The sequence below is a fragment of the Bos indicus x Bos taurus genome, chromosome 24 (assembly GCF_003369695.1).
Source record: "Bos indicus x Bos taurus breed Angus x Brahman F1 hybrid chromosome 24, Bos_hybrid_MaternalHap_v2.0, whole genome shotgun sequence".
Classification (NCBI taxonomy): Eukaryota; Metazoa; Chordata; class Mammalia; order Artiodactyla; family Bovidae; genus Bos; species Bos indicus x Bos taurus.
Window position 1 is genome coordinate 60,846,404 of NC_040099.1, and position 14,793 is coordinate 60,861,196.

Here is a 14,793-nt window from a genome sequence, read left to right on the forward strand (position 1 = left end):
GATGACCAGCTGTCCCATTATTGTTTATGGAGCAGTTCATTATGTCTGTACTGATTGGCAGTTCCACTTCTGTCATACCTGATGTTTCCTTGTATTCCTGTGTCTGTTACTCAGGAACATTCTTTTCTGCTGATCTCCTTGGTTATTATAACATTGATATGAACTGTATCATTGTAATGAACTGTCTTTATTACAGTCACTTGTTAAAAAGTCCTGAAATCTAACAGGGCAGGTTCAGCATCCTGTCATTTTTTTAGAACTTTTCATGACTCTTATCATTTTTATGTAAACTTTAGCATTAAACAAGGTTCCCAGAATGATCTTGTTCATATTGTGATGAAGTTTAATTGATTCTATAAATTAATTGGGAGAGACATCAACTTCATAATTTTGAGTCTTCTATCTAGAACATGGGGCTTCCCAGTGGTAAAAAAAAAATCCACCTGCCAATGCAGAAGGTGCAAGAGACACAGGCTCCGTGCCTGGGTCAGGAAGATGCTCTGGAGGAGAAGGTGGCAATCCGTTCCAGTACTCTTGTCTAGAAAATCCCATGGACAGTCCATGGGGTCAAAAATAGACACGACTTAGCAACTGAGCATGCACGCAAGCATCCAGAACATACTGTATCTTACATTTATTTAGGTCTCCTTTAATGTCTTTCAATAAAGTTTTATAATTTTGTTTGAACAAAACTGTCACCTTATATTTATAATGCTATAATGCTAACTTTTTTTAGGATTATATGTTTTTTAACACTTTGTTATTGGTGTGTAGAAATGTATGTAACTTTTATATGTTGAATTTATGTCTGGCTAACCTGAGAAACTTTATTATTAATTCTAATAATAAAATGTCTCTGGATTTTTTAAGTAAGTTTCAAATGCAGGAAAGTCACTATTATTATAGTAAATAATATATTATTTTCTAATACTTTTACTGTATTTTTTTCCCTTTTCCTTACTGTAGGCTCTATATTGCTATACCTTTTTACTTCTGATATTAATTTGTTTTTTGCTTTCTTTTTAAAATAGTTTTGTTAAGGGTTATGAATTTTATTAACCTTTTCAAATACTGAACTTTGTTGATTTTTCTCTGGTTTTTAGTTTGACTACTATTTTCATCTTTATTTCCTTCTGCTTTCTTTAGGTTTGATTTTTTTTTTTTCCTGTTTTTCTAACTCCTTAAGGAGGAAGCTTGGATTTTTCACTTGTTAACTTTTCTTCTCTTCTGATACATAAATTTAAGGCTGTCAGTGTTCCTTTAGCCACATCCCTTTTGCTCCACTGTAGCTTTGTTATCACTTAGTTCAAATTAGATTCTCATTTCCATTATTTCTTTATTGATCCCTGGATTTTTGCTTCATGAGGTAAAGGTAGTTAATTTTATGAGCCAGTTCTCTTATATTTGTATTAACTTTTTGTGATCTGATTGTTCTATCAGCTATGAAAGACATGTTAAAATTATGATTAGGAATTGCTTTCTTTCCCTCTTTTTAGCTTTTTCCCTATTGTGCTTTGTACATTTTATAGTTGCCCTTTCCAACCTGAGGGAATTCATTTTTACTGCTGGTTGGTTGAGTATTTTTATCATGAGGGGTGATTGGATATTGTTAGATGTATTTTTCTGAGTCAGTTGAGATGATTACATAATTATGGTTTTTTATTCTCTCACAATATTTGATATTAATGGGTTTTTATATGCTAAAGCAATCTTTGAACCCTGTAAAAAATCCCACTTAGTTATGATGCATAATTCCTTTTATTAATAGATGAAGGTAGATTCAACTTGCTAGTATTTTGTTCAGGATTTTTGCATCGAAGATGGAGGCTATCTGTAGAATAGAACAAACAAGAGGCAAGCCTTTAACAAAGTAACTGCCAAAAGTTTCCTCTTTTAATTAACATATTAGCTTATGGCAATATTAAATACTCAATTAAATCTTTAATTTTACTGTGCTACCTATATTTCACTAAAGTCAATTTTTTTTTAATCAGGTTATTTTAACTTCCATGATAAAAGAATGTGAACAAAAAATAGAGAACAAGACCGTCCAAGAGCCTCAAGGGTAAAACCTTAATTCTTTTTATGGCTTTGTGTTAACCTTAACTTCTCTACATAAAATTTTTGTCAGTGGGTCAAGTGTTTTATATTGTGTTGTTTTGTGGTAATTAATTTAGAAGGCAAGAAAAGCCTTTAAATGGGCAGTTCACACATACTAATCCATAAACCATCTAGGGAATTTAAAATTCAGATCTCTGCCTCATTCTCTGTGCCCTCATCTTTCTAAGATGGCCTAGAGATTTGTATATTTAAAAGCTTCCAGCCAAAACACCAGTTCAAAGAGACTTGCACCCCAATGTTCATAGAAGCATTATTTACAATTGCCAAGGTATGGAAGGCAGACTAAGTGTCTATGAACAGATGAATGGGTAAAGATGTGTGTGTGTCTGTATATATACACACACATAATGGAATACTGCTACACCATAAAAAAGAGGGTGTTCTACCAAGTGAAATAAGTCAGGGCAAGACAAATACTGTATAATATCATTTATGTAGAATCTAAGAAATACAACAGGATTGAATAATATAACAAAAAAGAAACAGACTCAGATACAGAAAACGAACCAGTGGTTACTAGAAGGGTTGAGGAAACGGGGAGGGGCAATATGGGGGCAGAAGATTAAGAGGAACAAACTGTTGTATGTAAAATAAATTACAAGGGTATATTGTACAATGCAGGGAATATAGCCAGTATTTTATAATAACTATAAATGGAATATAGCCTTTAAAAATTGTGCATCATTATATTGTACACCTGTAACTTACATAAGATTGTATACCATCTATCAGTTCAGTTCAGTTCAGTCACTCAGTTGTGTCCAGCTCTCTGTAACCCCATGGACTGCAGCATGCCAGGCCTCCCTGTCCATCACCAACTCTCGGAGTTTACTCAAACCCGTGTCCATCGAGTCAGCGATGCCATCCAACCATCTCATCCTCTGTCATCCCCTTCTCCTCCTGCCCTCAATCTTTCCCAGCATCAGGGTCTTTTCCAATAAGTCAGTTCTTCGCATGAGGTGGCCAAAGTATTGGAGTTTCAGCTTCAGCATCAGTCCTTCCGATGAATATTCAGGACTGATCTCTTTAGGATGGACTGGTTGGATCTCCTTGCAGTCCAAGGGACTCTCAAGAGTCTTCTCCAACACCACAGTTCAGAAGCATCAATTCTTCAGTGCTCAGCTTTCTTTACTGTCCAACTCTCACATCCATACATGACTACTGGAAAAACCATAGCTTTGACTTTGTTGGCAAAGTAATGTCTCTGCTTTTTAAAATGCTGTCTAGGTTGGTCATAGCTTTTCTTCCAAGGAGCAAGTGTCTTTTAATTTCATGGCTGCAGTCACCATCTGCCGTGATTTTGGAGCCCAAGAAAATAAAGTCTCTCACTGTTTCCACTGTTTCCTCATCTTTTTGCCATGAAGTGATGGGACCAGATGCCATGATCTTCGTTTTCTGAATGTTAAGCTTGAAGCCAACTTTTTCACTCTCCTCCTTCACTTTCATCAAGAAGCTTTTGAGTTCCTCTTCACTTTCTGCCATAAGGGTGGTGTCATCTGCATATCTGAGGTTATTGTTATTTCTCCCGGCAGTCTTGATTCCAGCTTGTTGCTTCATCCAGCCCAGCGTTTCTCTTGATGTACTCTGCGTAGAAGTTAAATAAGCAGGGTGACGATATACAGCCTTGATGTACTCCTTTCCTGATTTGGAGCCAGTCTGTTGTTCCATGTCCAGTTCTAACTGTTGCTTCTCGACCTGCATACAGATTTCTCAGGAGGCAGGTCAGGTGGTCTAGTATTGCCATCTCTTGAAGAATTTTCCATAGTTTGTTGTGATCCACACAATCAAACGCTTTGGCATAGTCAATAAAGCAGAAATAGATGTTTTTCTGGAACCCTTTTGCTTTTTTGGTGATCTGACGAATGTTGGCAATTTGATCTCTGGTTCCTCTTCCTTTTCTAAATCCAGCTTGAACATCTGGAAGTTCATGGTTCACGTATTGTTGAAGCCTGACTTGGAGAATTTTGAGCATTACTTTACTAGTGTGTGAGATGAGTGTAATTGTGCAGTAGTTTGAGCATTTTTTGGCATTACCTTTCTTTGGGAATGGAATGAAATGAAAACTGACCTTTTCCAGGTCAGGTCTCCTGCATTGCAGGCAGATTCTTTACCAGCTGAGCTGCAAGGGGAGCCCAAGAATCCTGCAGTGGGCAGCCTATCCTTTGTCCAGGGCATCTTCCCTACCCAGGAATCAAACCAGGGTCTCCTGCATTGCAGGTGGATTCTTTACCAACTGAGCTATCAGGGACGCCTTTATAAGCTATATTTCAATAAAATATTAAAAAGAAAATAAATAAAAACTTCCAAAGAGATTCTGACAGGTAGTTGGATTTGGGAATCACTGGTGAAAATAGTTTCTAAAAATTTGTGACAAGAATTGTGACAGTTAATGTGATTCACTGCATAAAGGGTTGTCAGCATGTGAATGTTCTAGTCACGTGCTTCTAACCAGACTAATTAGAGCTCAAAGATTTAGTGAAATTAAAATATGAACATAGATGTGGAAGAATAAAGTTGGTCATTTCAGGATAGGAAGTAATTTATAAATAGTCTGTTGTACTCTTTCTAAAGTAACCTTGAACAGTTAATCTTAAGTGGAATCTTTTAGGCATGAAAAACTCAAAGGTGTTTCCTTTATAAAAGTGACTCCCAGGAATAAGTGTTTCATCTTGTCAGGCCAGGTGCCCATACAGACACTCCTCCATACTCCCAACCCCAATACACACACACACACACTCACAGTCTTTTCCTCCACACTCCCAACCCAGATACACACGCACACATACACACAGTCTTTTGCCCCTTAGCACAGCTCAGAACTGTTGCCTTCGTCTCCTGGAATGGTGGGGGCTCTTCTATCATTTTAGCCATGGAAAGTTGTAAAATAGAAATACTTTGATAGGTTTCTACTCTGAACACAAAATCCATAAAGTTATCATTAAAGCATATAATTCTGTTCATTTTTATACATTGAATATGAACAGTTTTGATGCCTTATTAGTTTAAAATGTAAAAGGTTTGGGACCAAAATTGAGAAAAATTATATGTGAAATACCTTCTAAATGACATTTCATAAAGTAGCATGCAGGAAAGAAAGAAGTCTCTGTACTGTCCTGAAACACATTTGGTTATATGACCTTCCATTTAAAAAGAAAAGTTCACTTTTATAATCATAGTTTTCCTGTGTTATTCAAATCTTCTGTATTATTATTTTTTTAATTCTTATTCCACAGAATTTCAAATAGACACAAAAAATAAACATGACATAATGAATCCTCATCGGAGAAGGCAATGGCACCCACTCCAGTACTCTTGCCTGGAAAATCCCATGGATGGAGGAGGCTGGTGGGCTGCAGTCCAGGGGGTCTCTAAGAGTCGGACACGACTGAGCGACTTCACTTTCACTCTTCACTTTCATGCATTGGAGAAGGAAATGGCAACCCACTCCAGTGTTCTTTCCTGGAGAATCCCAGGGACGGGGAAGCCTGGTTGGGCTGCTGTCTATGGGGTCACACAGAGTCAGACATGACTGAAGTGACTTAGCAGCAGCAGCAGCAGCAGCAATGAATCCTCATGTATTCACTACTCAGCTTATATATAACAGTCAATATGAGAATTAAGGTGGATTCAGGATATATTCAAATGTGAGTTCAGTTTAACTTGGCAACAGGTTAGACTAAGAACTAGAATCTAAGGGTTCCTGGGTTGGGTGATGGCACAGTACAACCCAGTGGAGCTATTCTGAAGAGAAGTGTTTATTCACAGTTTGAAGTACAGTTAGAAAAGCACTGTAAGCAGTTACTGAGATTTAGGAACTATTAAAATATTAGTGGTGACCAGAGGGGTGGAGCTGGATGGATGATCTCACGTGGAAAGAGGGCTCAGACATAAAATTAGACCAGTGTTTAAAATGCAGCGTCTAGGAGAAGCTTGGGCTTTCCAGGTGGCTCAGTGGTAAAGAACATGCCTGCCAGTGCAGGAGACTCAGGCTCAGTCCCTGGGTCAGGACGTCTGCCTGGAAGTGGGCACGGCAATCCACTCCAGTCTTCTTGCCTGGAGAATACCATGGACAGAGGAGCCTGGCAGACTACAGTCCATAGGGTCGCAAAGAGTCAGACACGACTGAGCAACTAACACTTCACTTCAAGAGAAGCTTCGCTTAGAATTAGGAGGCAATTCAGAGTGGTGTCAAAAAATCAAACAGGAATTTAAAAGAGAAGGAGCAGTGGTCTTCCATTTGTAAGATAGAGTGATGTGGAGAGGGAGAGAAGTATTCTAGGACATAAATAATTTTAAAACTAGGCCAGAAGTAAGAGTTTCTATAGATGCAGAATCAACAGGTAGTGGGAAGTGGTTGCCTATGACTTGCAATGGAAAGGTCAGATTTCCCTGAAAGCCTGCAGTAAGAAGACAGTACTTTACAGGGCAGTCCATTTCATTTTTAACCACTTGTTTTTTAAAAAATTCCTTTCATATTCTGAGTTAAAGTCTCCCTTCCTATAACATCTACTCTCTAAAACAAGTTTTGGCAGAGGGGTCAGAGTCAGACTCTTTTGTCAAAGTAATAAAAAATGTAAACTCTTCAGAAAAACAAAACAAAAAAATGCTATAATGCAGTGGTTCTTTACTAGAAAGCTTTGTAACATACCTACCTGGGTCCTCGACCCTGGAAGGAGAAACTCAGAATCACTGGGGTCAGGTCTAGGAGCCACATCCAGAAGCTCCCCAGATGATCGTGGTGCGCCTCACAGGTCTCTGTAGACGCACACAGCTGTGCGGATGCGTAGCACATGTTTCGTTCTTCATGGGAAGGTGTCGTAAGCCCCTAACTCCCCTCCAAACTGAACGCTGGTCATTCCGTTCACTTCTGTGTGCTGGCTTCTAGACTCCGTTAGCATACTGTTGTGCTCCTCTTAGAATCATTGACTTGATGGTATCTCAGATATTATCTGACCCATGTCTCCTGTTTTTCTAGATGCAGACTAAAATAATACTTATCTTCTGACTTAACACTGTTTCCTACAGAAAGAAAACAGTACCATCAACCTACAGTGTTAAGGAAAGGCATCATGGAATTTAAAACTTGGTTAGACATCAAAGAAGAGATATTTAAGTTGAGAATAGTTCGAACAGTTAGACTAGGCAAACATGACTCAAGGGAGTCGAGGAGTTAATCAGTGAAGGTTGGTTTAAAACACACACCCACACAAGAATTAGATTGCTGTTTCTTGAATCCCATGCATATTTTATCTTGGAGGTAGTAAGTGGCCACTGAAGATTTTGAGAAAGGGGTGTGATATAAAGAAGTGATTATTTAAGTGGTGAGTGACTAATACAAGAAGACCAGATCCAAGATTATTGGAATAATCCAGTTGTGAAGTGTTGGCATTAGAAATAAAAGTAAACGATAGAGATGTTGTAAAGTCACAAGATTTGACGATAGTTTGAGAGCCATCATACTCACTGCTAGGAAGAGAGGGAAACGTTAGAAGCGCTGGCAAGGAAAGACGTAAAAGCAGGGTTGTTGCTGAGGCACTAAACCGTGTCTGACTCTTTGCAGCCCCATGGACTGCAGCACACTGGGCTTGCCCATCCTTCACCGTCTCCCTGAGTTTGCTCAGACTCATGTCCATCGAGTCGGGGATGCCATCCAACCATCTCATCCTCTGTCCCCCCACTTCTCCTGCCCTCAGTCTTTACCAGCATCAGGGTGTTGTCCAGTGAATTGGTTCTTCGCATCAGGTGGCCAAAGTATTGGAGCTCCAGGGAGTTATTTCTAAAGTTAGGGTCTGAAAAAAATGCTTGGGACGTTGCTTGATCCAGTGTACAACAGTTGATGACTCTGGCCCTCAGCGAAGTGTTGCGTTTCAGTAACCATTTTGTAGTCATCCTATGGAAATTTATTTGAAACATAGAGAATGAGTATATTTTGTAATTGAAGAACTACTGAGCCTGCTGGAGGATTACTTGTGGGAAGAGGGAAACCAGCAAGAGAGGCATGCTCAGAGACACAGGGACACAGCAGGCGGAGGCACTGGTGGAAGAGCAAAAGGAAGAAGAGATTTTCAAGGCAGTGTCACGGCCGGGTACTGAACTCAGTGACTTACAGTGCCTCCTATAAAGACCACACGGAACCAGAAGGGCTCGTAGCAGTGCGTCCTCCGTGTGTAGATGTAACAGACGTCTGTTGAGCTCCTGTACCTGGCTCACCGCTCACTTGTCTCTGACAGGGTCAGACATATTCTCTTACTTAGACCTCAAGACATTTTGCAGAGGAGGAAACTGAATCAGAGTGATTTAAAGTATCTTGGCCAGAGTCACAAAGCCAGCAAGCTGGACTCCTGAATCTACTTATTACAGCACAATTGTTGAATCACTGAAAAATGTCCCTGATCAATAGTTTGTTCAATAGTATGATGTATCAGCAGTCTTTAGTAGTCATTTGGATTGTGCTTACTCCCCACACAAAAGGTTGGCTAAAGAGAAACAAGATTTGGCGTTGTTGACTGACACTAGTGCAGTTGGTGATCGACCTCAAAGACCTCAGTGTGGCTTTGTTTATGCATTTGTGAAAATAGGAATAATATCTATCTTCCAGGATTGCTGTAAGCATTAGATGAAATAATGCTAAGAAGAAGAAGAATAACTAACACTTACACCTGCTATTAATGCCTGGCACTGCTAATGAGCCCTGTATACTCATCAGGGAACCCAGTGTCAGTCGCTCAGTTCAGTTCAGTCGCTCAGTTGTGTCTGACTCTTTGCGACCCCATGAACCGCAGCACGCCAGGCCTCCCTGTCCATCACCAACTCCCGGAGTTCACCCAGACTCAAGTCCATCGAGTCAGTGATACCATCCAGCCATCTCATCCTCTGTCGTCCCCTTCTCCTCCTGCCCCCAATCCCTCCCAGCATCAGAGTCTTTTCCAATAAGTCAACTCTTCACATGAGGTGGCCAAAGTACTGGAGTTTCAACTTTAGCATCATTCCTTCCAAAGAAATTCCAGGGCTGATCTCCTTCAGAATGGACTGGTTGGACCTCCTGGCAGTCCAAGGGACTCTCAAGAGTCTTCTCCAACACCACAGTTCAAAAGCATCAATTCTTCGGTGCTCAGCCTTCTTCACAGTCCAACTCTCACATCCATACATGACCACAGGAAAAACCATAGCCTTGACTAGACGAACCTTTGTTGGCAAAGTGATATCTCTGCTTTTGAATATGCTATCTAGGTTGGTCATAACTTTCCTTCCAAGGAGTAAGCGTCTTTTAATTTCATGGCTGCAATCACCATCTGCAGTGATTTTGGAGCCCCCCAAAATAAAGTCTGACACTGTATCCACTGTTTCCTCATCTATTTCCCATGAAGTGATGGGACCGGATGGCATGATCTTCGTTTTCTGAATGTTGAGCTTCAAGCCAACTTTTTCACTCTCCTCTTTCACTGTCATGAAGAGGCTTTTGAGTTCCTCTTCACTTTCTGCCATAAGGGTGGTGTCATCTGCATATCTGGGGTTATTGATATTTCTCCCAGCAATCGAGTTCAGCTTGTGTTTCTTCCAGTCCAGCGTTTCTCATGATGTACTCTGCATATAAGTTAAATAAGCAGGGTGACAATATACAGCCTTGACGTACTCCTTTTCCTATTTGGAACCAGTCTGTTGTTCCATGCTCAGTTCTAACTGTTGCTTCCTGACCTGCATACAGATTTCTCAAGAGGCAGATCAGGTGGTCTGGTATTCCCATCTCTTTCAGAATTTTCCACAGTTTATTGTGATCCACACAGGCAAAGGCTTTGGCATAGTCAATAAAGCAGAAATAGATGTTTTTCTGGAACTCTCTTGCTTTTTCCATGATTCAGCGGATGTTGGCAATTTGATCTCTGGTTCCTCTGCCTTTTGTAAAACCAGCTTGAACATCAGGAAGTTCATGGTTCACATATTGCTGAAGCCTGGCTTGGAGAATTTTGAGCATTACTTTACTAGCGTGTAAAATGAGTGCAATTGTGCAGTAGTTTGAGCATTTTTTGGCATTGCCTTTCTTTGGGACTGGAATGAAAACTGACCTTTTCCAGTCCTGTGGCCACTGCTGAGTTTTCCAAATTTGCTGGCATACTGAGTGCAGCACTTTCACAGCATCATCTTTCAGGATTTGAAATAGCTCAACTGGAATTCCATCACCTCCACTAGCTTTGTTCGTAGTGATGCTTCATGTCCAATTCTTTGCAATCCCATGAACTGTAGCCCACCAGGCTCTTCTGTCCATGGAAGTTTCCAGGCAGGAATACTGCAGTGGGTTGCCCCTCCCTTCTACAGGGGATCTCCCTGACCCAGGGCTGGAACCCGGGTCTCCTGCATTGCAGGCAGATTGTTTACCAGCTGAGCCACCAGGGAAGCCTTTTTAATCCTTGAATAGCCCTATGAGGTAGGTACTAGAATTATGTTCATTTAATAGATGAGGAAACAGAGATTAAATAACTTGCCCAAAGTCACACAGCTCGTGAATGACAGAACTGAGCTTCAGTCTCATTCCAGACTTGCTCCTAATCACTACACCACACTGCTTCCTTTCAAGAAATGATTAACACAAAAGCCACTAACCTCCGATGGTACCAAAAAGCTCTACTCCCTAAGTGTTAGTTTCCCTTTTGTGATACCAGTTCAGAATGTATTTCTTAATGTTCTGTTACTAAAGACTTGAAAAAAAACATAAGATAATTTTCATTTTCTAATTGCTTTACACGAATTTCAAAATCTTTTTCCTAGCTCAATGTCAATTGCTGCAAGCTTAGTGAGTGAAGATGCGAAGACCAAGTTCTTGAACAAAATGGGCCAGTTGACAACATCCGGCGCCATGCTGGCCACCGTGTTTCAGAGGAAGAAGTAAGCGTGGGAGGAGGCCCCGGCGAGCGCTGAGGTGGGCCCCAGGCAGACTGGCTCCTGGTACTGGACGTGCTTGCCTGTTTATTTCTGGTTTCCGTTCTTGCATCCTAATGTCATCTTAACCTCCAAAGACGCTGGCACTGCTTCTGATCGTTGCTGTATGTCTGTCAGTGTTGGAGTGCCCACTGTGGTGGTAAACCTGAGTTGACAGTCTGTACCAAGTCCCCTCTATGTTCTTGTCTTTCAGAATATTTTTTTTATATATAATATATATATATAGTGAAGTTTTTTTTTTAATTTTTGGATGGGATATTAGCAAATACTTGTATGATACACTAAGCTATTACAGTGGTACTTAAAATAATGTAAATTTGAAGTCATTGTTATAAAGTAATAAAAATGGAGATGACTTAAGTATTTAAATTACGAAAGGATGACGCAGACTTTATTGCTTCTTAACTGACTAGAAAGAGCCACCAGCATCACTCTGTGCCTTTGGACTCAGTTTGTGCGTCTGTAGGACATGTGTGCGCTCCATTCACACGGTATTTACAATACTGTAATGAATCTGAATTACACATCCTACAGTCAGTAGATAATAGTGTAACCTTCAACATTTCAGTGCTCTCATGAGTGTTCTTTAAGTGCTATGTAAATCTCCCCATTACTTATATGGATATAACGGACTTACCTGAGGAAGGAGAGCACGCATCGCATGGGGAGTGGTAACCAAGGTGAATTTTACAAACTGGTGTGTAGTAGATTTAAATACTCAAACTAAATTTAAGTAAGAAAAGCTAATAATTGTGACTTTTTTTTCCCAAGTGGGAAAAAAGAAGAAAGTATGGTTCGGATCTGAAAGTTAATACTTATTTACATAAAACATTCTATTTAAGGTGATAAATTTTCTGATGAATTTTAATTTCAGAGATTATCTTTTCACCCTATGCGTTACAGAGAGGTACAGAAAAGTTCGGGACATTTGGGGCTGCTTTTTTCCCTAGAGACAAAAAATGACATTGGCTTCCTTACTATTGGTCTCAGTCGTCACCTTGTCCCCTAAAGTCAGTGCCTGTTCTTGTGTTTGATATATATCACATAGAGTCTTAAGTCAGTGTACAGTTCCCTGGAATTTGACAATTGTCTGTCAAGTAATGCAACTTTCAGTAGAAAAGAGTGATCCTGGACATAGGAGGGAGGCGGTTGGTTTAATGGTTTAATGTGAGGCCTTTCTGAAAAATGCGTATTTCGGTAAAGAGAATTCTCTTTTGAGCACAGCTGATACACATGGGTGATTGTCATGTTTGTTGTATAAACTGGTTTTAATACACTTGGAATATAGTTGGATTACATTCACTTCCTGGGCAAAGCTAGCTTACTACACATTCAAGCGTATAAAAAATAAGTTTCCATAGGCAGAGCCATTTAAAAAGTGTATTCTGAAATTATTTCTTTAACCTACAGTGAAATAATTGTTAGCTAGTATTTATGGAAACTGTTGGATTCTAGGCATTCCTGAGAAATTGAAAGTGGCTTCCTTTCATGTCAAAAATGTTGATCTATTATAAATAAAATGTTTTTGCATACTTCTTTTGGTTTTGATTTTGGCTATGTGTATTTATTTTCATTTTGAAACACTATATCCTCCAGCCAAGCAAAATGAAATGAGAAGCTGTATATCCACTTCAATATATTTTAATTTAGGAATATAATCTCCATAAGTTACCTCTTTTAGTTTACTTTTATTTAAAAAGCATTGTGTTGTATAAAATGAAAACATTTCTGAGATGATTTAAAGAAAAAAATGTTTAAATTCTCATTTGCTTTGAACTATAGTAACATTAGTATGTTTGTTACCTGATGAATAAATATAATGTATTTTTAATGTGATAAGTTTTATTAATTTGTGAATCCATTTATCCAAATGCTAACAGGTTTTCATGAAAGGCACCATCCAGTAAGATACACAGTGTGTTTCGAGTCCCTCTTATTATGCTATTAAACCCCTTAATGTCAGTAAGACTTTACATTTATTTTTTTCATGGCAAAATATAGATTCTTTAATGATAAAACAGACACTAATCATAAAACTGGGTGCGTTCTTCCAAAACAAGCTGGAAAACTCCCATCCTCGCTCTTTTTAAACAGACGTAAAAATGATACAAATAAAAGCAAAGTTTGCAAAGTAATGAAAAGTTAATTTGAAATTATGCTCCAAAGCAAGCCAGAGACTAAAATTTTTCAGAAATCCACAAGAACTGTAGTTAACAATTTCACTGTATTAACCTGAGAACATTGCTTGCGTGGTAGCATCACTATATGTACGTACCTCTGTACACGGTATCCTTGACCTTCATCTGTTGGCAGTCAGCACCTCTTTTGAGAGATTACTTGCTAAACATCAGATTAACTTAAAACCTGAATGAAATTGTGAATAATTTAAGTAACTTTAATGGGGTATCAATTCAGGTGCTATCAAGCTTCCTTTCCTTATAGGAAAAGAAAAAATGGTTCAAATAAATAGTCTCTGAAATAAACTAAAGTTTGGGGACGTGAAATCAGTGTGTATTGAGTTGTCTTTTCACGAACCTGCTTTTTAAGATAAACTATTTTAGGCCATTCAGTTCAGTTCAGTCACTCAGTTGTGTCTGACTCTTTGCAACCCCATGAATCACAGCACGCCAGGCCTCCCTGTCCATCACCAGCTCCTGGAGTTTACTCAAACTCGTGTCCATCAAGTCAGTGATGCCATCCAGCCATCTCATCCTCTGTCATCCCTTCTCCTCCTGCCCCCAATCCCTCCCAGCATCAGGGTCTTTTCCAATGAGTCAACTCTTCACATGAGGTGGCCAAAGTACTGGAGTTTCAGCTTTAGCATCATTCCTTCCAAAGAAATCCCAGGGCTGATCTTCAGAATGGACTGGTTGGACCTCCTTGCAGTCCAAGGGACTCTCAAGAGTCTTCTCCAACACCACAGTTCAAAAGCATCAGTTCTTCAGCGCTCAGCCTTCTTCACAGTCCAGCTCTCACATCCATACGTGACCACTGGGAAAACCATAGCCTTGTTTGACCCTTAGGAACATAACTTTGTCTAGACCCACCTTGTGGATATTTAAACAGTGATAGCCAACCGCAGCTAACATTTTATGCTGATTATAAGTTCTTAACTATTTTTTGTGTAAATAATATATATTTATTTTAAGAGGTTTGTAATTGGCTACTCCAAATCCTCAAATTCTTCAGATTGCCCAGGTAAGTATATTCCAGCTTTATCTTAGCTGTTAACTCTTACAAGCAAACTGTGAAATAAACTTAGCCTTTCACATGAATAGACGTGTTTGAAAACTTTACAGTGTACCTCATTTGGTTACTATTTTATTTCAGTATATTTAAAAAATAATAGGTTAAAGATATATGTTACTAATAAAAATAATAAATGTATCTGGTATCTGCATATCGGTGAAATAATTGGGTTTTAGACTATTTTCATACTATATAAGAATGTTCTGTTTACCTTTCATCTAGCTGTAACCTAATGTTCTTTTCATAGAGCCATTATATGTGGATCAGAATTGTGTAGTCTTACACATTTTGAACTCAGCAAGGTATCTGACTGATTGTCTTAACGTCTTTCTTTATTTCCAAGGTAAAAAATATAGGTAAATAAAAGCAAAAATAAAGCGCTGTGCTGTGGGCACATGGCCTAAAAAGCTCAGCAGAGCTTGTCTCCTTATCTCTGGCTCTGAGCAGCCCGATTTATCAACAAACCTTACCACGTTTGCTAAGCCATTT

At 39.2% G+C, this 14,793-nt stretch overlaps 1 protein-coding gene across 8 annotated transcripts in view; it reads left to right on the forward strand.

Moving 5' to 3' along the window:
* RELCH (RAB11 binding and LisH domain, coiled-coil and HEAT repeat containing) overlaps nucleotides 1-12,594 on the forward strand; it is a 114,244-nt gene extending 101,650 nt beyond the window's left edge. For 6 of the 8 annotated variants that reach the window (XM_027526270.1, XM_027526271.1, XM_027526274.1 and 3 more), the window contains 2 exons: nucleotides 1,995-2,065; nucleotides 10,885-12,594. In XM_027526270.1, coding sequence (XP_027382071.1) covers nucleotides 1,995-2,065; nucleotides 10,885-11,005 — 192 coding nt within the window. In that variant the 3' untranslated portion in view covers nucleotides 11,006-12,594. The remainder of the gene's footprint in view (nucleotides 1-1,994; nucleotides 2,066-10,884) is intronic. The other 2 variants (XR_003508515.1, XM_027526273.1) reach the window with 2 other exon arrangements.
* The last annotated feature ends 2,199 nt before the right edge of the window (nucleotides 12,595-14,793 follow it).